The 24,295-nt window shown below is 42.5% G+C and overlaps 1 protein-coding gene across 3 annotated transcripts; it reads right to left on the bottom strand.

Moving 5' to 3' along the window:
- Positions 1 to 1,421: 1,421 nt before the first annotated feature.
- ssbp3b (single stranded DNA binding protein 3b) lies at positions 1,422 to 18,114 on the bottom strand. Of its 3 annotated transcripts, none has more exons than XM_060932687.1 (18): positions 17,919 to 18,114; positions 17,159 to 17,231; positions 16,981 to 17,042; positions 16,814 to 16,898; positions 13,659 to 13,748; positions 7,840 to 7,908; positions 7,516 to 7,575; positions 7,179 to 7,239; positions 6,961 to 7,019; positions 6,537 to 6,601; positions 6,386 to 6,434; positions 4,523 to 4,558; positions 4,142 to 4,187; positions 3,994 to 4,058; positions 3,612 to 3,684; positions 3,475 to 3,503; positions 3,045 to 3,143; positions 1,422 to 2,649 (listed from the first exon to the last, which is right to left on the bottom strand). In XM_060932687.1, the coding sequence occupies exons 1-18, from the start codon at positions 17,972 to 17,974 to the stop codon at positions 2,617 to 2,619; spliced, it is 1,110 nt and encodes a 369-aa protein (XP_060788670.1). In that variant the 5' UTR covers positions 17,975 to 18,114; the 3' UTR covers positions 1,422 to 2,616. The 3 variants fall into 3 exon arrangements, with proteins under 3 accessions (XP_060788670.1, XP_060788669.1, XP_060788671.1); XM_060932686.1 differs by having other exon boundaries at positions 4,142 to 4,196; positions 17,919 to 18,113; XM_060932688.1 differs by lacking the exon at positions 7,840 to 7,908 and having other exon boundaries at positions 4,142 to 4,196; positions 17,919 to 18,112.
- Between the last annotated feature and the right edge of the window lie 6,181 nt (positions 18,115 to 24,295).

Here is a 24,295-nt window from a genome sequence, read left to right as displayed (position 1 = left end):
TTACTGAATTGAGCTCAAACCACTCGTGTCCACTTGTGCTGGTCGTTGGCAAACACAAAGCTCACCAGGCAACATGGCCGTGTAAACAAACCCGCAGTTACGACGATGTCGCGGGCGCGTGCGCACACAGACAAAGGTGGGATCAAACAGTTCCTGTTGCAAGCGGAGGGGGCGCAGCAGGGTCACACGCATGCAGCAGCTCTGCTCAGTCAGTGTGCTGCATGACGTCAAGCTGTAAACACAGGGACCTGCGCTTTATGTGACAACGTGCACGTGTGCATTTGCGATTTTACTCCGGACCAAACATACAATTCTGTGTCAAACTCGAAGAATCATCGGAGATCCTGGAACTGCGTCAGCGGCACTGAAGCAGTGAACTGGGTGAAGGGTTCGGAGTGGCATTCAGGCGTCAAGACGAGCTGAACCTTGTCCCCCACTGTCGTCCAGCTCCTTCCGATGCGCGAATGAAACTCCTCCCCCGCTCATTGCGTCACTGCCATCGGCTTGCTGAAGCATTTCATGGATCTCCGTTACCGATCGCAAATGCTCGCACATTGCACAAACGCGTACAAGCACGTGGTCACATAAACGTGTCCAACACATCTCGCTGTCAACAGCAGGACCTATCACGTGGTATACTGACTCACTCATCACCCTGCGCACGCACCCTGTTAGTTCACAACAGGAACAGTCCCAGCACTTCCTGTATATCCCCAGAACAGGGTGGAAACCTCTCAACGCATCTTCATGTCATCTCAGGGACATTTTCAACTACTCTCACCTCTGCCTTGCTCAGCAGGGAGCTAAATTTACATCCAGATTACTGTACAGCTGCTTTATGACAATATCTACTGTTAAAAGTACTATATTTTACTGTGGGTTAATAAACCCCCAAGTCATATCTGCTTCGTACTTTACCTCTGACTGTCCCTTTCTACGGGTTGTTGGGGGTTATGGGTGCCAATACTTTATGCAGTGCAACAGCAGAACTACAGTCAGTAACTACACACCTATAAAGGGCCATGTTTAATATGGGGCCTGATGTGCCAAAACACCACTCAAGCCTTTCCAATTAAAAGGCAGGTGTCAATATTTAGTTTTATTATCACAATATCAAGCTAACCCTTTAATTGCAGTACACATCAGCTGTAGACTGGATACCTTTAAAAAAAAAAAAAAAAAAGTTGAAAGGTCGAGTCAAAGCAACACTTCTCTCCACCACATTGACTTTTACTGAACTCTTGTCCAGTAAAGAAAATTAAGAGGCTTTATCTGAAAAGTTCAGCCTTCTCACAGGAGCTCAGCGTTTTGAAATGTCCATGACAATATTGTACAAGCAAAAAGGTATAACTGATGATCAGCACATGCCTTCCATGAAAATATACACAAATCCATGTAAACACAAGACCAGGACACAAAGAAAGGAGCCAAATAATTTAGTTGTCAATATATAAACAAGCATTTTTGCCCAAACTATGATGTACAAGCTAACAAAAGCAGTGTAAAACAACTTCCTAAAACGCAGAAGCATTACCAAAGGTTTGTATAAATAGAATAACTTACGATTCTATCTGTACTATGAGTTCGGCACCCCTCTGACAAAGCATAAAACAAAAATTTGCAAAATATGAAAAGTCACGAGAGGAGCTGTTTCATGTGAGCACCTTCGGCAGGAGTGAAGCTACAACAGTCCTTTTGGAACCATTAACAGACCCAAATATCAAAATAAAACAATTGAGGCACATGGTAGTGATTTAAAAAAAAATATATATATGATATGATATATGGGTACATCACAAATTCAGCATTACATGGAGTCAATGCTACAAGAGACAAACACAGGAGTGGGACAGACAGAGGCAAAAACCTGGACTTTTCTCAGAGTCTTTCACTTATAGGTAGTTTGCATTTGTCTCTGATCAGACCGGTGGATTATTTATTACTCAGTCATGGGAAAGGTTCAAGACAGCAGCTGATGTAAAGGGGATCAGTGCAGGAAAAAAAGCTCCCCTCTGTAGGAGCAGTCAGCACAGGTACTCTTCAAAAGCAGTGATGTGTAATACTTATGGGGGGATTAATATAATGTTGAGCTTTACACTGAAGAGAGGCCAAAGTCTCTCATCACGATGTGCTGAAAGAAAAACTGAGGAAAAGGCAACAAAAATGCAGGCAGAGGTCAAGGCCACATATGAAGAGTTCAGTGTCAGTGTGGAACACGTAAACCATGCTGAAGATGATGGTGGACATGATGCTGTTCCTCTGAGGTTTTAGCGGCTACACATCCAGTGGACCATGAATGATGCTCCTTTTATTTCCTTTTTCTTTTTTTTTCCTTTTTTTTTTTTAACAAAGTTGGCCTTGCAGGATAAAATGACTGAATTAAAACAAGGACGGCCCCTGCTGGTTCGTGTCACACGGATTAGGGTTAGGGTGGGTGAAGAGGGGGAGGGGTTAGAGAAAGGGGTGTTTATCATAAAAAGAAATAAATGAAAAAAATGTGATATTGCAGGAGACCAGGAGGTGAAGCAGAGGCAGTTGCATGGCCAGAAAATCCTGTACAGGTTTCTCCACATCTCTCTAATGGCCAGCCAACCAGGAGGCTTCCAAAAGATCACATCACACACTCATGGTCATGGAGGGAGAGTATTGCTGTGGAGGGAAAGACAGACACTAATTACAAACACACTGCTGCTGACAGTGAAGTTAAAATAATAATAATAATTCCACATTAGTCAATTTCACATTTTGCAACTATTTAAAAAAAAAAAAAAAAAAAAAAAACCATAGACTCCGAGACATAGCATCCATGAGCGCTATTCCATTTTCAGGAAGAGCGCTCAGCCCCACCCTCCTGTTTTCTATTGGCTGATATAGCCAGGTATAGTGAATTCACAACCTTACAAGATGAACCATTTAGTGGAATACAGTCAAAGCTGATTTCAGTGACCAACAAGAACGTTCTGTAATCAGACTTTAGGCTTGTAGAGCCCATCTCTACTGAGACGGAAGGTTTAAAGGACTGATGTGTAAAACAGGCGACTCACGTTTTCATTCTGGAAGGAGTGAAGGTAACTGCCTCCAGTATCATCGTCTCTCGGGGTTCCCAGGTTGTTGCTCATGTTGTTCATGTTATTGGGTGAATTCTGTACAGAAAGATGAATTTAGCCAGTTGATAGTTATTGTTCTGTTTCTACAGTAACAGACAAATTCATTAATTATTGAAAACCATTTCACGATCAGAGATGATGTTTGTGAAGCAGAGGTTCTCAAATTCCTCAACCATTTCTTACATTAAGCACCTACATTAGTTACAACCCAATATTATATATTTATATTTTATACTAAGCTATTTGCCATTTTCATACTAACAATTTTGCCAGTTATATTATAGTTATAAAATAATATTCATCAGTCAGAGACACTGATCTACCGTAGATGTGCTTCATGGTTAATATTAATAACAGAGGAAATCACCTTTGGGAGTCCATCCAAGTCTCCAGAACCTAAAGTAGTGAATAAAAACGTATCTTAAATGGACTGGTTCAGTGTCTCATGTTTAAAATACTCACTCTAAACTGTTTTAAATAAATGAATGAATGAAGTGATTTTACCCCCGTTCATGTGCATGGGGTCCATTCCAGCCATCGCCCCAAGGGGGCCCTCTGAACCCGGCCCAATGGGAAACTACACAAAAGCAGGACATATCAAGACCGTGGCAGTGTAAAAACACACTGCATGTTGTACCTCTGTGTGTAGCTATTAAACAGGTGAATGCGTCAAGTGGAAGACTTCAGCGATATGAGATTTATTCTTTTCATTACTCCTGCTTCTGTTCAGAACTATTCCACATCACATGTCTGGTCACACAGTGGCCTCTACCAACCAATCAGTGGACTTTTCCATTTGTGTGTTTGAAAAATAAATTTGATTACCATTATATTTAAGACTAAAAGACTATGATCAGGAATATTCGACACTGCAGTGTCTCCTTACGTTGGTTCTCCCTCCTCCACCTGAGTTCATCATGGTGTACAGGTTTTCACTTGAATTGTTGGAGTCTGAAAGGAAGACGCACATTAGTCTAGCTTTGCTGTTTTTAACTAATTAGTGTTCAGAAGTGATTAGTGATGGTGACAAACACCTGCAGGGCTTGGGACAATTCCTGGGGTTCCTGGGGGTCCACCTCCCTGAGGGCCCTCGAGAAAACAGCACAAAGTTCCAGTTTACATCCACAACATCCTGAACAAACTTGGCTTTAAAATAAATAAATAATTTAAAAAAAAAAAGTGCTTAAGAGTCACTTAAATTGCACACATTAGATACTGAACACGAGTCTGTTTATTTGGACTAAAGGGACACTTTTGGCTGAAAATTCTCTTTACCTCAAGGATTACAAATCCAAAAACAAATGAACAAAAATCCTTAAAATACTGCAATGAACTTTCTGCCCCATGACAGGAGTTAAATCTGGAGTGAAGCGTGTGATAATCACTCACAAGGCAATAGAGATTCATTCACTCACCCCATATGCACCAGGAGACGGTGAGGAGTACGGCATCTGAGAAAGACACACACACACACACACACACACACTTATGACCAGGTTCACATCAGTGGATTCTCTCTTCTTTGATGGCCTGGGCATATTCCGGGATTCTTCGGGTTCAAAAAGTGTGTGTGTGTGTGTGTGGGGGGGGGGGGGGGGGGGGGGGTGCTTCAGGGAGCATGAGGAATCATTTTCCCAACCCTAACCCCACTGAAAGTCTTTGGGATGCTGGAGAAAACTTTAGAGAGGTTTAATTCTCCCATCAAGACAAGAGCTCAGAAAAATTACTACAACTCTGGACAAAAATAAATGATGTTGCTAAAAAGTTTATCAAAACAGTGCCATGGCAAACATGCACCATAAGCAAAGCGCAACGCATTCCAATAAAATATTAGTGTTTGCAACAACGTTCCCACACACTGTTCTGTTGCCACTGCACTGTCAATTTATTGCCCTGTGTATTCACTGTTCTGTGCACTTAAGGCCTTTGCATGCTCTTGCGCCACGGCTTTCGCAGATAGCTTTTCGCAGACAGTTGTAATTTATCGTTGAGCGGGGAGTAATAGGCGTGCGCGATGTTATTCACCGCCACAACGCAAGGGGGCATGAAGTCGCGAAATCGCTAGGAGTAGTTGGTGGGTGTGGTTAGTGGAGTGTTTATCCTCCGGTTACTTATAATGACTAGAACTGGAGTCGTATAGATGTACGTACTTCCTCACTTCCTCGATCAACCGCTCTTCGTGCTGCTCCATCTTCGCTCGTGTTTTTAAAAATGGCGGTCGTGAAAACAAACCAAACCGGGAAAGTAGGGAAGCGGAAGTGCGTGTACAGCGGATGTAGAGTGGACCAATCAGAGCCCTCTTGTCTGCGAGGCTTCTGCGGTGGTCACAATTTTTGGGAGGTGCGCGCAGAGTGTCTGCGAAGGTGGGGGGGCTACGCAGACGCTATCTGCGACACCGTCTGCGAGGACTACATTGTCAGCATAAATTGGCCTTTAGGCCCAATCATCCTCCCCCCACCCCACCCCACGTTTCAGAGTGCTTTCAACGGAGTAGTGGCCCTTCAAAGCAGGGCTACAAGGGGTTGAAATCTTTGCTGAGGAAGTAGGACACCACTCGTTACACCTTCAGTGGCATACGTTACAGAGGTTTCCACAATGCTGTCGCAGATTCCACTATTGATAATAGCAAGGAATCATGTTTACACATCAGCTATTTCAATGTAGTCCTACGCCGATATCAGATGAGTGGGGAAAGTGTAGAAAATATGCTGCTGGATCATTTTTTAAGCTTCATAAACGGCCATGGAAATAAATACCTACCATGTTACTCAAATTGTCATTTACACAAAGTTCTATTGACAACATGAATAGCAATTTTTCCTGAAATGCTCATTAAAGCAGTCCGATTACTTTGCATCTACATGAAACCAAGCTATTCCAATGGATTTTTAAATTTTTGCAGGAATATTTACAAAAATATACATGTATGGGCTTCTCTCCCTGCACCGGTAGCCACATTGCATGTTCCACTGCTTCAGGGGAATTGGGATTGGGCCTTATTTGTCTCGCATTTCTCTCACACTAGGGTGTTTGCACTTGGAGTCTCGTGTACTGTCATAATGAAATGTGTGTTGCACTGTGGTCCTGTAAAAAATTACATCTCGTTCTGAGGTATACCAGCAATATAGACAATGACAATAAAACCCCACCTGACTTGAGGTACGGATTCTCAAAATCTTTCTGTAATTGATTACAAAAGGCTTACAGCTGATATATCAGGAAATATTCAATTAAATGTCTTATACCAACATTAAACGTGAAACAGGAAGCGGACTCACGTTGTTGGCGTTGGGATTCGGCCAGGGTGGTCTGCCGTTCCCCGGACCCCTGAAACAGATCATGAACGTGAAAGAGGATTGCTGAAATTCAGACCTTTAATAACAAATGTTAATTACGTAAGAGATTGATGAACAAATCCAGTTTCCTTACATAGCAACTCCTGGCATTCCTGGACCCATTGAGTTGTGTGGGGGTCTCATCCCACCCCCGAAATTCTGCAGGAGAAATTTACACCACATTTAAAGGAAATACTGAGCAGAAAGTGAACACTGCAGATTTAACTTCACTCGCCCAAGCAAAGTATTTGACTCGATACTCACCACATGTTCTAAAACACACTATATTCACTAGAACTGTTTTGTGAACCATACTGATGCTTTATACACAATCCCTATAATGCCCTGCACTGTGCATGTGAAGGGCCTAGAGTACGGTGTGTGTATGGTGTAGGACAGGTCCACTGTAAACTGATGACATGGTGTGTGTGGTGTTTATGGATGTATTTCCAGAGAAAAGGTGTCAGGAGGTGGGACAGGAAACAAGACCAAGCTTCAAGAGGCTGTGGTGGTGTTACCTGGGGTCCAGGACCCATAGGTCCCATTCCTCTGGGAACATTCATCCTTTGCATCGGTCCTAAAAATAAAGAATTAAAAAAAAAAAATTATAAAAACACAAAAAAAAAAAAAAAAAAAAAAAAAACCACACTTGAATGCTAACTTTATATCAGAAAACACTCTGATGTTAAAGAAAATCCTTGAGAGAGAATGTGCGTGTGAAACTGAGCACAGTCACCCTGAAGACGGGGGTCCATGTTCGGGAGCATAGGCTGCGCTGCAGGGACGCCACCTGGAGGCTGGAGGAGGAAATTACATCACTTGTCAAACAACAGAATTCTGAAAACAAGTCTCCAAAAACTAAAATATTTCCCACACTCTGAGATTAATACTGTCATTTTATACATGGTTGATTAATACCATGTTAACATTCTAATACAATTATTAATACCATGGTGACATTATAACCTGGTGATTAATATTAGGATTATGTCCAGGTGTGTCGTCTGTTACACAATATTTGTAATAAACAATATAAATGTCTAGAATAAATGGGTTAGGGTTCATGAGTTCACCTGGTTGCCCATTCTGATCGGGGGTCTCGGTCCTCCACCAAAACGAGGAGACATGAACGGCTATGACAGAACACCACATGTTAGAACCTGGTTCTTTACTGTAAACCCCCCCACACACACACACACCCCAAACTTCAACTCAGAGAGAAAAGACAATTTCATGAAAGCATTGTCAGAGTATGTGGAGGATCAAACGCTTATTTTAACATCTGACACTGCTTTGCTTTCAGAAAACAAAGAGTGAGAGAGACAGAAAAAAAGACAACACAACGAGTATGCAAAAAGAGAGCTAGAGGGAGGAGGAAGTGTGCAGGGAGGAGCTACCTGGCCATGAGGTCCCATCATGCTGTTAGGAGGCTGAGCGTGAGGAGAGGACTGCGAGCCAGGAGGGCCCTGAGAGAGAGAGAGAGAGAGAGAGAGAGAAAGGCCAACAGACAGAGAGATAGACAGACAGGAGAAGGAGGTGGTGGGGGGACGGTGGCAATTTAGGCACAGTGAAAAGAGAAAAACAGAAAGCAGCAGGATTTCAGCCAAATCCACAAGTGGTGAAAAATGAAACATTGAAGCAAAAACACAACAGCAAGAAAGATTAGTCACCCAGAACTGATTTCTTTCACACACACACACACACGTCTCAGTACATAGTAATAACATATCATTCTTCACAAAAACTTCAAGAAAAATCACATTGACCACATACTAGTATTATGCAAATTAGAAATCTTTCAGACTCCACCCTTTCAAACCATACAGGCCACGCCCCTTCACCTGATAAACCTGCACTGTAATATTGAACTTCACTTCTTTTCAGATTTGATAGCACGCATTTACAGTACAGTGTGTGTACAGAGGACTAATGTCCATATACACTAGGGAGCAAGTCAGAGTCAAAACAACAAATGTATGGCAGTTTTCCAGACACACGTTAAAATTTTAAAAAGCTTCTTTGCGGCTCCTGTAATCAGCTGTATCTGAAAATCATACAGTTAAGCTTCCGAGAGCGTCACTGTGTTTCTACGAGCTTCATATTCCCTGTTCACACATCTTGGGTGAAGTGGACAGCTCCAAGTAAAGGTGTGAAGGGGGCATCCCAAAGACATACTGGGATCTCATTGGGAGGTCGTCCCCTGGAGCAGAGAAGGTTAAGGGCCTTGCTCAAGGGCCCAACAGTCACAGCTTCTCACACCCAAGGTCACTTTACAATGGGGGAGACAAAAAAAAAAAAAAAACACACAAAAACTAAACGAGAGTCCTCCAAAACCTGCTGGGATCCAACTTCAGCAGAGTGCTCCGGTTTTCCCCCACAGTCCAAAGACATGCAGTTAGGTTAACATGGGGCAGCCTTGGGCTGAGGTGCCCTTGAGCAAGGTACCTGACCCCTGACTGCTCCCCAGGCGCTGTAGTGTGGCTGCGCGTGCATGTTCACTGCTTCAGATGGGTTAAATGCAGAAGATGAATCTCACTGTGCTTGAAGTGTGCATGTGACAAATAAAAGATTTCTTCTTCTATATCTCCAGATCAGACCTTTGCTCAGATGAGTTACAAATACAGTTTATTAAATTTAAATATACACCCTGACAGAGGTGGACAGTAACGAAGTACATTTACTTGAGTTCCGTACTTAAGTTCACTGAGCATTTGTACTTGAGTATTAATTTTTTCGGCAACTTACGACTAACTTCACTACATTTGAAAGATAAACATAGTACTTTTTATTCCACTACATTTCTATCAAGGTCCTCGTTAATATAAAGCAGCTTTAAAAGTGGATGTTTTTTTTCCCCTTTTCTTTTTTAAAACGTGATCAGTTTTTCACAGGGGACACCGAGAGCTGATCAGTAATCACAAGGGTCACGTCTCATCCATAGACTGGATAAAATCAAGTTCAGTGATTTCTCAGCAGAATTATTTAACACGATCAGTTGATGGCAGAATGGAAGGAGGCAGTTCTTCTGGGGAATGCATGCACCCACGGTTCTATAGCTAGAACCCATGTTTCAGTTTTCTGAAAGGAATAAAGTTGTTTCATTTTAAACATTTGCTTTGTTTGCTTAAAACGGAGCACATCACAGCCTACAAAAACTCAGACCTGCAGAAGCATATTGAGGTCTGTAAACATTTTATTCCAAGAGAAAGCTTGCAATGAAGTTGTGCTTTTAGAGCTCGTGATAACGTTGCAATAGCTGTGCAGTCTGGTTAGTCAAATGACTTTCTATGGATTTGCCCGCCAGGTTGCCATTGCCATCTCCATGGCTAACGTTAATACGTAGCTAATTAACTTGGACACTGTTAGTTAGCATGTAAAAATGGAATTACACTAACATGAATAACATTAACTTATCTGAAGTGCTTTCAGAAACGTTTTAGCATAATCTTGCCAAATAAACAAAATGTAGAAATCTTTTCTAGTAACCCTAGCTACCCAATATGATTTAGAGTTTGCTCACACGTCAGGTGGAGCTTCACTGACTAGCTTCCTTAACATTAAACCACCATGATTCCACAGGCAGATTCATATGTGCATGAATACAGACGCGCGCGCGTGTGACCTGTAAGATGGACAGTACTATACTAGTCAGTCACAACAAATTGCTGGAATTTTGTGTTTCGATGTCAGATGATGGTCTTGCATTTTTATTATTTTTGTGTCTTGCTTAAAGCAGTGTTGCTGTTGGGCAGTTATTAAAGGATATGGGACATGAAACATAAAAGCACGCTATATCAGTTTCTTTCCATTAAAAATATGAATTAATTGCATCAACAAATACAAAATCATCTATTAAATTCAGCAAAATCGTTATATTCGTGATTATTATATGGCATTTCTGCTCGACTTCCGATATGCATTTTTTGCAACCGGAAGAGCCGCTGTCACGTGATCATACGTAACAAACATTGGGGCACAGCACAAGCGGGTAGATGAATAGAGAAGTGGATGACAAGAAAATTGTCTTTATAGTCTTTAAAGTACATTGGACATCATACATTGGACATCATGGTGTATTGTGCTGCTTATGGTTGCAATAATTCCAATGGGAAATGCCCTGGAGTAAGTTTTTTTGCATTCCCCAAGGACCCGAAGCTGAGGAAAGTGTGGGCTCACCTGCGCATGCGCAGTAGGCTTGGCGCATGCGCAGTAGGCTTGGTAGGACAAATCCAAGAGGTAGGATAACTTTACAGAACACCTGTTGAAAAAACTTTGCACCTACTGTTTCCCACAAACTGTGTTCGGACCATTTCACTGAGGATTCTTTCAACATTAATACTCCGGTACTGAGCGATATTAATTCATGAAACATGAAGTATAAGGATGAGGAAAAAAACAGTTTAAATCGGGAAGCTGCGCACATTTGCGCCAGGCTGCACAAATGTGCGCAGCTTCCCGATTTAAACTGTTTTTTTCCTCATCCTTATACTTCATGTTTCATGAATTAATATCGCTATTTTTTTTAAAAAATCGGATCTGCGCGATTCAGCCGTGAAAAAGGCGGCATCCGCCGAAAGGCGCGCTGTTTGCATCCCTGCACGGAGGCCAGGGGACAGGGCAGGAATATTTTTGTTGATATGAGTGATCCGGTGCGATTTCGCGACCCCCCTGTTGAAGACCTCTGCGCTAAGCGACTGAAAGCCGAGGTAAGGATTAGTATTATAATTTTGGGTGTATCAATTATTGATTATCATAATTCTGACTCGTTTCGCCATTTTGAATGTTTTCATCTCGGACTCTGGAAGCATTGTATCTCAATCAATCTCGAAAAATATCAGCAAAAAAAAAAAACTAGCTTGCAACGGACTTTAGCTAGATCTATGATGAACTTTCAATGTATGATGCAAAAATAATACTTCTTTCAACAGATCATTAGCCTTTGAGCAGAATTGTTTTTAACTTACCAGGAAGTGTTATCGAGCCGACCGCTTTCAGTTTCATGGGGATTGAATGAACTCTCACTCTCACAATCATCTGACCCGTCAGAGTAAAGACAAGATCCATGTTCATGTGAATTTCCAGCTATCGGTTCGAATTGATAGGGTCTAACTCCACATCTCTGTGAAACATCGGGAATGTCACTGTCGATGGTGTCCATTTCGGTAACCTGTTTACATTAGATTCCCAAGCGCTGGCTCCTTGGAAAGTTTTTGTTGCGTCACGGGTCACGTGACCACCTAGCTCATTAACGAATCCTTGTTTTACGCTGATGTATAAAAAAACTTGAATAATGTGATGATTTTCACATTTTTGACACCCTGCAGTGATTTAGATGGCATTTCTTATGTCCTTTATACATAATTATGCCCAGGTAAAAATCCATGTCCCATATCCTTTAAGCTCGAGGTATGGATCTGGGTTTGAAGCAAGTTGGATTGTCCTTTTTATTTTCTGAGCAAGCTGCATTTACAGCTATTCCACTGTCTTCCTGATTAAAGGGCATATTCTGGACCAATTTCATCTCATCTCATTATCTCTAGCCGCTTTATCCTTCTACAGGGTCGCAGGCGAGCTGGATCCTATCCCAGCTGACTACGGGCGAAAGGCGGGGTTCACCCTGGACAAGTCGCCAGGTCATCACAGGTCTGACACATAGACACAGACAACCATTCACACTCACATTCACACCTACGCTCAATTTAGAGTCACCAGTTAACCTAACCTGCATGTCTTTGGACTGTGGGGGAAACCGGAGCACCCGGAGGAAACCCACGCGGACACGGGGAGAACATGCAAACTCCGCACAGAAAGGCCCTCGCCGGCCATGGGGCTCGAACCCAGACCTTCTTGCTGTGAGGCGACAGCGCTAACCACTACACCACCGTGCCGCCCCCCAATTTCATTTGTTTTCTTTATATATGAAAGTATGTCCCTTTACACACTCATCCAGAAGGGTAATTTTGCACAAGGCCATCTGTCTACAGCAGAAAAAAATAAAATAAAACGCGTCTGGAAAAATCCCAAGGGAATCTGGAGCCAGAATCGTGACGTTACCTGCGGAAGCACCAGCAGGCTGCGCGAGCTTGCGCAGTTTCAGTGCACAGCCTGTGTAGACCAAGCGCTCCCATTTCTCTCTCATTGTCAGGTCTTTTGGGAAACGATGAGTACTAATCCCATCATAATTGGTGTTGCTACACCCTCCTACGATACAGCTGTTAACCATTTTAATAATTACATGATAACGTTGAAGAAATTTGCAGAAAACCACCAGGTCGTTTTCTCATAAACAAACCAGCGCTGACGTAGGATTCAGAGGGAGGCGTCCCGCACGCGACGCCACGAAAATCAATGTTTCCCGGGAAATTCAAATGCAAAGTTTTTTCAAAGATGGACCAATTCGCCTCAAATGGCTTGATTTCAACTGAATTTTTCTGGTATTGTGAAAGGTAAAAAAATTGCAGAAAATGCAGAAATGTTACAGATATTTGACCAAAGTTTAATATAAAATAGGAGAATTGCATTGATCTTGCTCCTGAATTTACCCATGATACGCACTTTAACATACACATACATGTGCACACACTGCCAGAGCCGGGTCAGAACCCTACCATGCTGCTTTGTGGGGGTGGGGAGGAGTGTTACAATTTAAAAAAAAAAAAAAAAGGCTCTTTTTCAGTTCAGTTGGGTTTAATTTTGTAATGTTCTACCAGGCGTTTATTCTACAGGTTCTACAAATTAGTCAGTAAATCCAGTTGGTTGCTTCAGAGGCATTAGGTTTTGTAAGCGCTACGGCAATCAAACAACGCATTGACAGAAAATGTACTTCTAATACTTAAGTATTTTTAAAAGCAAATACTTCTGTACTTTAACTTAAGTAAAAATTTGACTGTACAACTTTCACCTGTATTGGAGTAACATTTGACTAGTGGGATCTGTACTTTTACTTAAGTAATGAAGTTGGGTTCTTTGTCCACCTCTGCACCCTGAATACACCAACATAAAAACCACTGCGGGGGGAAAAAAAAAAAGTTTTCACACTCAGACCATCTGCTCCAATTCAGTTTCAGGTGACTTTAAAACAAATCAGAACTTCAATGTTTATACAGCACTGAAAATCTGCCCAGTAAGCAATACAGCTTGACCGTTGTACAGGAGAGAGAAAAAAAAAAAAAAACAGAACAGAAAACAGAGTGTGATTGTGGGGATTGTGTGGTACCTGGAAGAATCCAGGAGGCATCGGACCACCAGGCATGCCATCTCCAGGGGGCATGTTCCCCATCACAGGGCTCGGCGCTGCAGCAGCACTCTACAAACACACAATTTGCCCACATTCATCACACCTCATGAAAATGTGGTGACAATAACAATAGATTTTTATTGACATGAACTCATTCCTTTTCTCATTACACAGTTCAGGAATTTTCAGTACCACAAACTGGAACTGTGCCGTGACACAGGTTCAAGCACGAACAGGAACTCATGGTACCCATGGGCGAGACCAGCTGCACTGTTTTTAATCTGATGCTGTGGGCTTTGTGTAGTCACAGTTACCATTCCAGTCTCCTCCCACTGTGAGGAGTGTGTGTGCGCGCACGCGCGAGCGAGAAAGAGCACAGTGTGAAATACCAAAGCCAGAGGATGCTAACAAGAGTCAAGGCTAACACACACAGGCACATATACGTGTGCCCACATGCGCGCGCGCACACACCCAAGTTACCAGGGTTCATTTGACCTAATCCTGACTTTTGGTTCATGTTGATTTTTCGGTCATTTTTGGCTCCAGTTAAACACTTGATGAACCACACACACACACACACCTTGTAAGATTAAGCCTGTGTCTACCTCTCAGTCTGCTTTTCTGTGGCTTCCTGACAGCCAATCAATCAATCACTCCTTGCTCCACCCATTGCTTCCCCAGAGGGGCCTCTCCCGGGGGAAAAGTCTGAAGGTAACAGCCAATTTCCCCCCCAGGCATCTACCACCCCTTACTCACTCCTTTCCTCCCCCGGTAAGCAGCCAAGCCTAAACACAAGACGCAGACAGGAACAAAAGCCGAGCCAAGCGCAACACAGAGCCTCTTCTGATTCTCTAAACAAAATCAACCCTGCGACCCCCCCCCCTGCAAAAGCACCCCATCTCCACCCCTCTTCCCCCTCCATGCAAATCGAGCTAGAGATAAAGAATATCACAGAGGGATTCGGTTATTTCACCGTCACTTGTACACACTTTACAATTATTATGACTTGCGTGAGCACTCGCGCTTCCCCTCCCAGAAAAATCTTTTAAAAATCTCTCACCTTCAGCATGTTATCGTGCACAAACCGATCTCTACGGTCACACTGAACTCAGCAACAGTGAAGAAACCTCATTTCCTTTCACATCATCACAAAAATGTTAGAAATGCTTGAAAAAATTTATTTGGTTATTAAATGGATGTGACTGAACACCGCTGCTCCCCGAGTCTTATCAGTCTTATCCCATTAACAGTGTACACACACCAAATAAACTGATTACAGACCTGAAAACAAGGCGATCTTTCTCCTGGTTGTTTATACAGTGCGCGTGTGTGTGTGTGTGTGAGAGAGAGAGAGAGAGAGAGAGAGAGAGAGAGAATAATCTGATAACTCTCCAATCACATAAAGATCAGATTATTAGCGTGAAGAAAAACACATTCGGCATCAATGAAAGCAACTCGCACAGCTCATTCCTGTTCAGTCTGATCTGTAATTAAAACCACGCTCATGAGTTGAGATCCGAATCAGAGATCCGAGTCACATCAGACGTTGAAAAAAATCTGCTCCACAGCTCTTCAAAGACAAAATCAATATAATTTACATAAATGCATTTAAGTTCATTTACTTGTTTTTAAAAAGTCTTTGCTAATGTGGTGAGAGAGCTGAGAGCCGAGCAAAAATAAAGACGAGGGAAAATGAAAATGGGTCAAGGTTTCATGAAAATCTGCTGAACAGAATTATAGAATTAAACCTCATATAGAAATTCCCACAATACTGAAACTTACAAAAACCACAGAATCAATCTCTCTCTCTCTCTCTCTCACACACACACACAAAATATACAACATCACTAACAATAATACCATTTACTAAATATCACAATAGGCTGTAGAACTGATCACCACGTGCCTTCACAAAGCGATGATGGCTGCTGGAGATGATCAGTCTGCTCCTCCATGCTTAAAATTTTCTTTCACTGATTTTCAGTAGAAATACTATGATTAAATTTACAGTAAAGTAAACTAAGTTTTTATGAAGCGTTTCTCTCAGCACATTGAAAACAATCCTGCAGTGTAACATCATATGTAACGAAAGTTCCAAAATGACTTTAAACACTCCAGGTGTAAAAACAACCTCACACCTTTTTGGAACAGAATTGCATGCATGACATTTAATTTACTATTTTCAATTAAATTTATTTTCTGACAGAGTCTGTAATTTACACACAGGTAGAAAGTTGTGTTCAAATTCCAAACATAAGGACATTTTTTGCTGTCATGTCTCAAACTTTATGTAAAATAAAAAAAAATTACCATAATGAGAAACAAGTTAGAGTTTAATTTTAATAACTAAAGACCATTTTATATTCCTGCGCGTTTCCAGCTGCTCCTCCTTCTCCGGGAAAATCAAAAATCTGTTATCAGAATATCGTGTTTTTATAAAATATATATAAAAAGTGTGAGGTTCTGTAGTGTCTGCAGATCATTATAACGAACATCTAATCCTGCAGATTTAAAAAACACTTTTTTTGCCTCAATCCTGAGAGCTCAGTGGAACTTCAGCTTCAAGTCACTCCTCCTGCTGAATACACACGAGTTCAAACACTTCAGAAACACTTTCAGTCAGAATTCACTCGATTTATAAATTCATTGCGTGAGGGTTAGGTGTCATTTACCCAGTAAATTTATTTCAAAACATTTTTTCCATATTATTTTCTGTTTATTATTCCTACAGTAAAATACACATTCTGCTTTTCTTGTGTGTAGAAGTAGTAAATTCTAGTACGTGACGGCGCCTCCTAGAGGAGACGATAACCTGACGTACAAGTATAATTACTCTGTGTGAGCCATGACACCCTACCAACTGCAGAGTCTACACCGATGTATAAATCAGTCTTAAGGTATCCGTGTGCGCGTGTGTGTGTGTGTGTGTGTGGGGGGGGGGGGGGGGTGTTTCACCGCGATGAATGTAACACAAACGCAAGCTAGCTAGAATCTGACAACCTGGTGGCGTTAACTGGCATGTGTTAACCAGCACCCACTTGCTCAGTGATGTATGAAGCTCATCCTCACAGTGGAACTGTGAAGAGAAGCCAAGTGCAGTGCTGCTGTGGAGGACAGAAAGTATCCATACTCACATAGTCATGAAAAGCCTTGGCTTCACTCGAATGTTCACAGGAGTCTCTCCGCTCCGGCGCAGCGCAATACAGGTCCCAAAACACACTGTGGGGGAAACACACACACATCAAACTCCAACACCACATCAACACAAACAGTTTACTGACCAACACACACACACACTCACCACCACCAGGAGTGCAGGAACCCAGGTGGATCCCCCAGAGTGATGTTCTTCTCCCATCGAATCTAAACATTAAAAATACGAGGTGAAGAGTCATAATCATACACACTTATTCTACAGTAGTACAACACTGTTAATGCTAGTCACCCAGCATCACAGTACACACACACACCCAGCTCACCTCTGACAAGAACGTCTGAGCCGACTTCTGTGCACCAATGTGGAGCAAATATTCATAAACATACAGAGCCAGCCTGCAAGAGACACACACACACAGCATTACTGTTATATAGAGAAATTCTCAGGTATTAAGAGGCGGGGCTCTGTGCTAATTAGCAGGTATTAGTCTCACCCCTCATTAACATTATCCATCTTTACTGAGCATTTTAATAATAATAATAATAATAATAATAATAAATAATATCTAGAGAAGCTTTTCGTAAAGGTATCCAGAAAACAATGCCAGGAGTATTACTTATGTTTAGCAATTTAACCAAAAACACAAAATTAAACCCCTGCGGAGTTAAAACAAACAAAAATGAATAAATAAGAAAGAACAGTGAATGTCAGGTCTCACACAGCCTGTAGCTGAAAGCAGTCCATGTAAAAACGCACGCTACACACACACACACACACACAACCTCGGCTACATTGTAGCAAACATCAGAGTCTGAATCACTGAAACGCCTCGAGTTCCGCTCACGCGCGGATTAACAGATCCCCGTTTCCTGTAAATCGCCCCAGATTGAAGCGGATTAAAGCGCAGCTGCACTCGGAGAGGAATAAAAGAGTAAAATGGCGTTAAAGCGCAGAATGGCGTCGCTGATTCCGGCTGCTCTCAGCGCTTCATGTGTGCAGCTCTAACAATAGGCTACAGGCACACAGACAAAAACACAGTGAGCCCACAGGCGCCTCGGCGGATCGGAGAGAAAAAGCCTTACTTTTCCCGAGCCTGGCCGTCGGACGGCACCACGGAGCCTTTTCCTTTCGGGAACATGGTTTTCTGCAGGTTTTCCTGCCCGGGAGACTCGCCCGCGTCGCCCTGCTTTACCTCCTTATTCCCAACTATTCATCTGTCAGGATCCCGAACTCTGCCCTCACAACCACACATGCTAACGGGAGCACACACACTCACGCCAAACACACACTGCTCGGCCTCTGATTGGCTCCTTCACGAACCAATCGGAGCGCGAATATTTCTTCTCGTCACGCTCGACGCTGATGTTCCGCGAATCCACAGAAAGAGAAACAGCAGAAAAACAGAGAGATAAAGAACCATAAACAGATAAAGCGCCATTTTTGGCCTTGACATTCATTTAAAGAAAAATAAAAAAATAATAAACAAGAAACAAGGCCAATTAAAAGTAAAAGACAAAATAAATGAAAGCTTCTCCCAGAATTGTGATGGTATTAATTTATTTTTCCTCTCTGTCAAAACTGAAATGTTTATTATTATTATTATTATTATTATTATTTTTAATTGCAGTGAGGTGAAATTTAAAGACAGTTTTTCACCAGCTTGGGAAAATAATACAAATCCTCTTTTTCTTCTGGTGGTGTAGTGGTTAGCACCGTCACCTCACAGCAAGAAGGTCCGGGTTCGAGCCCCGTGGCCGGCGAGGGCCTTTCTGTGCGGAGTTTGCATGTTCTCCCCGTGTCCGCGTGGGTTTCCTCCGGGTGCTCCGGTTTCCCCCACAGTCCAAAGACATGCAGGTTAGGTTAACTGGTGACTCTAAATTGAGCGTAGGTGTGAATGTGAGTGTGAATGGTTGTCTGTGTCTATGTGTCAACCCTGTGATGACCTGGCGACTTGTCCAGGGTGAACCCCGCCTTTCGCCCGTAGTCAGCTGGGATAGGATCCAGCTCGCCTGCGACCCTGTAGAAGGATAAAGCGGCTACAGATAATGAGATGAGATGAGATGAGAAACAGCAGAAAAACAGAGAGATAAAGAACCATAAACAGATAAAGCGCCATTTTTGGCCTTGACATTCATTTAAAGAAAAATAAAAAAAAAAAATAAACAAGAAACAAGGCCAATTAAAAGTAAAAGAAAAAATAAATGAAAGCTTCTCCCAGAATTGTGATGGTATTAATTTATTTTTCCTCTCTGTCAAAGCTGAAATTTTTTTTTATTATTATTATTTTATTTTTAATTGCAGTGAGGTGAAATTTAAAGACACGTTTTTCACCAGCTTGGGAAAATAATACAAATCCTCTTTTTCTTCTGGTGGTGTAGTGGTTAGCACCGTCACCTCACAGCAAGAAGGTTCTGGGTTTGAGCCCAGCGGCCGGCGAGGGCCTTTCTGTGCGGAGTTTGCATGTTCTCCCCGTGTCCGCATGGGTTATCTCCGGGTGCTCCGGTTTCCCCCACAGTCCAAAGACGTGCAGGTTAGGATAATTGGTGGCTCTAAATTGAGCGTAGGTGTGAATGTGAGTGTGAATGGTTGTTTGTCTCTGTGTGTCGCCCTGTGATGACCTGGCGACTTGTCCAGGGTGAACCCCGCCTCTCACCCATAGTCAACTGGGATAGGCTCCAGCTTGACCGTGACCCTGTACAGGATAAGCGGTGATGGATGGATCTTCTTCAGAATCCAGTATGTTCCACATATTTTTCTGATAAAAGACTGAATGGTTTCATGTAATGTGATAAACACTGTGATTTTTTGTGTAAGAGATTCATAGCAAAGCTCCACACTGAAGAGAATCATGTAAAACTTTATCTGATTACTGATGGCTTTTGTGATCGTACCAACGATGAACGTGTCCCACCACAGAGAACCCGATCGTAAGCGCAGGGCAACGTATCTCATAAACGCTTAACCACCGGACAACAAAATGTGTATCTTTATTTCCATGAGATAGACGGGTTTTTATCCAGCGCTTATTATTAATTTGGTTTGTAAAACCAAACATGGGATTATTTACTAACACTGTAGCAGTCCTCAGCATTACGGACAGCAGCAGAGAGTCTCTGACGGTTGCAGATGTGTTTTATTCCTCTTGAACACGAGTATAGTATTGAACACAGGACATCAAACACCATACATGAGCACTGTGACAACTATAAGAAAACAGAATAAAAATAATTAACATAAGATGGTTGTAAACAACTACACAATTTTGCAAAGTAATGTTCACAGACTACGTTCTGAACGTTACACACCTCGCTCCGCTCAACTGAGGGTTCAAACCTCTACAAGTTCACAAAACGTGCACTGTTAGCCTCTGCGCTCAAAGTGTCGTGCTAAACCACAGTTCAACCAGTGCACCAAACACAGACAAAACACACTCAATAAACAGCACACACACTTTACACTGTGCATGAATGACATATCAGGATGACAGACAGCAAAGCTTTATAACATACCATGCTAACCCTCTGATAGAGCCACAGGGGAAATATAAACACAGCAGCAAGTGTCTGTAACATAACAAATACAGCTTTCTGGGCTGACGACTCCACCCAGCACATGAATAATGAGTGACAGCTTATATATATCGGCTTTTAGACAGTGCTGATATATATATATATTAACTAACACGTTAAAGCTAGATAATGCAGTATGCTCATACCCTACACACTAAACATTCAGTCTAAGAAAACACACTACACTTGTACCCTATACACTAATAATACACACTCGGACTCCAAAGGAGTAACTTCTTGTTTTATAACCCAAAATGTTCACCACAATCATTTCCTCCTGATTAGTCAGCATCTGTGTGTGTGTGTGTGTGTGTGTGTGTGTGAATAACTAGGGACAGATCTTCACATTTACATTTATATTCCAAAATACACATTTATATTTTAAAAAAACTCCACAAACTTTACTACAGATGGTCCATACAACACAAAATCATATTCATTAATAAACTCTTCACAATAATTTTAGATAAAGTGAGTTGGATTTTTCAATCTGAATCAAACGCAATTTATTCCAGTTTTCACTCTACAGATTTATTAATGAATAACACTATCAGCATTTTATTTGATGAACTACATTTTTTCTCACAATTAATTAACTTATCCCGTGTCCGCGTGGGTTTCCTCCGGGTGCTCCGGTTTCCCCCACAGTCCAAAGACATGCAGGTTAGGTTAACTGGTGACTCTAAATTGAGCGTAGGTGTGAATGTGAGTGTGAATGGTTGTCTGTGTCTATGTGTCAGCCCTGTGATGACCTGGCGACTTGTCCAGGGTGTACCCCGCCTTTCGCCCGTAGTCAGCTGGGATAGGCTCCAGCTTGCCTGCGACCCTGTAGAAGGATAAAGCGGCTAGAGATAATGTGATGTGTGTGATGTAATTAACTTATTAATTCATCCACTAACTTGTTTAACACAGAGAGTGATGTAAAATCAGTTCCTTTTGTATGTTCTCACCCAGATCATTGATGGTGAATAGGATGGAGAACAGGGAGATCATGGAGAACAGGATGGAGAACAGGATGGAGATCTACAGGAACTCCAGCTGTGATAACTGTCAGGATTAACAGCAGTCCATTAACTCTTTATGTCACACTCTTTATTTTTATTAGTGATACTGATAATAATGTACGTGTGTGTGTGTGTGTGTGAGAGAGAGAGAGAGAGAGAGAGAGAGAGAGAGAGAGAGAGAGAGAGTTATATGTATGTAAGTACAGAGATGATGTACAGTATTTAAGTGTTTGGAGCTGAATAGTGCTCAGCTGTCAAGTGTGAAACGCTGGTAATAGTCTTTAATTAAACCTGAGACACATCCCCTCTTACCTTATCATTTATGATTTCGTGTTTATTTTACTTTTTTGAGGTAAAGTTTAAAAAATATTTCTATTAAACTCTATGATTATACACTGTTTACTTCCCTGTGCACTGTGAGAGACCCTGAAGTGGAATAGATTATCCTTTCACACTCACAGGTGTCTCTTGAGTGTGTGTGTGTGTGCGCGTGCGCACGTGTGTGTCTCAGCTGTCCTAACATAACCAGACCATGCCTGCTGTTCTGTCCAACATCTTCAATTCGATTCAATTCAGTTTCATTTGTATCGCGCTTTTAACAATGGACATTGTCACAAAGTAGCTTTACAAGAATTATATAAATTTTAAGTATAAAAATGTTTCCCTAATGAGTAAACCAGAGGTGATGGTGGTGAGGAAAAACTCCCTGAAATGACATGAGGAAGAAACACTGAGAAAAATCAGACTCAAAAGGGAACCCACCCTCTCCTGGGTGATAAGAGATAGTGTGATTATAAATCTGTACTCCTCTATAACTGTGCGCTGTATCATCAAAAAGTGTGATTGTGTAACCAGGAACTTATGAACAACTTCGAGTCATTTCTAAATTAATTATATTTTAAGCAGGAAGCCTGTTGTGTTGAAGTTGCGAACTGTTCAGTGATGGAAACCATGGCAGTGGGGGTGTGATCGAGCGCCGGTTTGTGAATGGAGAGCAAGGCCAGGGAAGGTGAGTGGCAAAGGGGGCACACCTATGTTGAATTGATGTTTGTGTGTGTGTGTGTGTGTGTGTGTGTGTGTGTGTGTGTGTGTGTGTGTGTGTGTGTGTGTGCATATAGTGAGTGTTCTGCTGAAAAGTACAAAATCAGTAAGTGTCTATTGACATTAAAACTCACCAATAAACCTGCCTGTCTCAGTGTTTCAGCATCCACTCCAATCAGGGAGGTGTTATCCTGGTGCCGAAACCCGGGACGCTGAAGCAAACCGCCATCACTGAGTCCTCAGTGTTGAAAGAGCTCACCCATGCCCTCCTCATCACCCAACAGAAACAGCACCAGGTGCTGGTGGCCATGCACCACGAGCAGGAGTGGTGCGTCGAGGCCTTGCTGCAGGCCCTCAGGAGGATCGCCAGGTGCTCCTGCATCTTGTCGTGTCGACAGGTGCCGCGGCCCCAGAGTCAGTGGGCTTCCAATGCATTACCCTGACAAAAATGGAGCCTCGTGGCAACCCAGAGGCCTTCCTGGTGCTTTCTGAGCGAGCTGTGGAGGCATGGGGATTGCCGGACGAGCAGTGAGCGGCTCGCTTACTGCCACTCCTAACAGCCACACATTCATCAATCCCCTTAGAGTAGCCTATCCCAGTCCATACAAATGAGAAAAGAAAGTGTTCCACAGAAAGTGTCGTTGACGGTTCTCCCCTCCTGTCGGTCCAGCACTGAGTATAATACTCCTGGCCTCCACCCATTGACCCACCTGCCCAACTAAACTTTGGGCACTGCTGCAGTTAGTAGTAACATCATAAACAGTGGCGCTATCTCCATGCCCTTTTACCCAAGAACTACTGCCCATTACCTGAGAGGCATTTAGCAGAAAGTCTTATCCAGAATGACATACAACAGGACCCTGACACACCCAGAGCAGCACAGGGAGCCATTGGGGGTTAGGTGCCTTACTCAAGGGCACTTCAGCCATTCCTGCTGGTCCAGGGAATCAAACTGGCAACCTTTTGGTCCCAAAGCTGTTTCTCTAACCTTTGGGCCATGGCTTCCTTTTCATGGTTTGCCAGCTGGATATAACTTCATCAGCAACTTTAACTATTTTTGGCCCAAGCATGACTTCTGCAGAAGGGACAGCCTCCACCTAAACAGGAAAGGAACAATAAAACTAGTATCAAACATTTCCCATTTTGTTGACTTGTTAGATTTTAACTCTTTCTGGAATATACCTCAGCATGACCCTCTCTACACCTCAGAAAACCTTGTTTGACAGCAGTGAGGGTCCTGCTGTCCTCAACTCCATCCATTTTGGCATATCAATGCAGCGACGTGGCCACTCTGATGGCTTCAACCATCAAAGTCTCTAGGGAACATTACAGTCGTGGTTTCCCGTTGCCTTCTACTGGATTATTATAGAGGTTTTCTCCTCTCAACAATTCACACTCACATTCACACCTACCATTACACCACCATGCCACCGCTGTCCTCAACTATGAATCAGAAAACACTGTTCCTATCATGATTAGGAGGATAAGCTATCCAGCAGGCTCTCCCAATGATGGAATAAACCATGGCAATCTTCAACTATTGGGGAATACTTTACCAAAAGTAAATACTCAGATAAAGATGGCATTGATGAAGATGCAAGATCTGTGTCCAATAAGATATATATTCTTAATGACTTTTTTACAGGGCGGCACGGTGGTGTAGTGGTTAGCAGTGTTGCTTCACAGCAAGAAGGCTCTGGGTTCGAGCCCAGTGGCTGACAGGGGCCTTTCTGTGTGGAGTTTGCATGTTCTCCCCGTGTCTGTGTGGGTTTCCTCCAGAGGTGGACAAAGTACCCAACTTCATTACTTAAGTCAAAGTACAGATCCCACCGGTCAAATGTTACT

This window comes from Neoarius graeffei, chromosome 10, assembly GCF_027579695.1.
Source record: "Neoarius graeffei isolate fNeoGra1 chromosome 10, fNeoGra1.pri, whole genome shotgun sequence".
Classification (NCBI taxonomy): Eukaryota; Metazoa; Chordata; class Actinopteri; order Siluriformes; family Ariidae; genus Neoarius; species Neoarius graeffei.
This window is presented reverse-complemented; position numbering and strand designations above follow the sequence as displayed.

What these genes read in the sequence shown, in the direction of transcription:
- ssbp3b (XM_060932686.1), bottom strand. Translation starts at nt 17,974, where the DNA reads ATGTTCCCGAAAGGAAAAGGCTCCGTGGTGCCGTCCGACGGCCAGGCT. An exon ending in GTGGAGGAGGGAGAACCAAC is followed by an intron (nt 3,685 to 3,993) that starts GTAAGGAGACAC and finishes GCTTTTGTGTAG; the next exon opens with TTTCCCATTGGGCCGGGTTC. An exon ending in CCCCATGCACATGAACGGGG is followed by an intron (nt 3,504 to 3,611) that starts GTAAAATCACTT and finishes TCACTACTTTAG; the next exon opens with GTTCTGGAGACTTGGATGGA.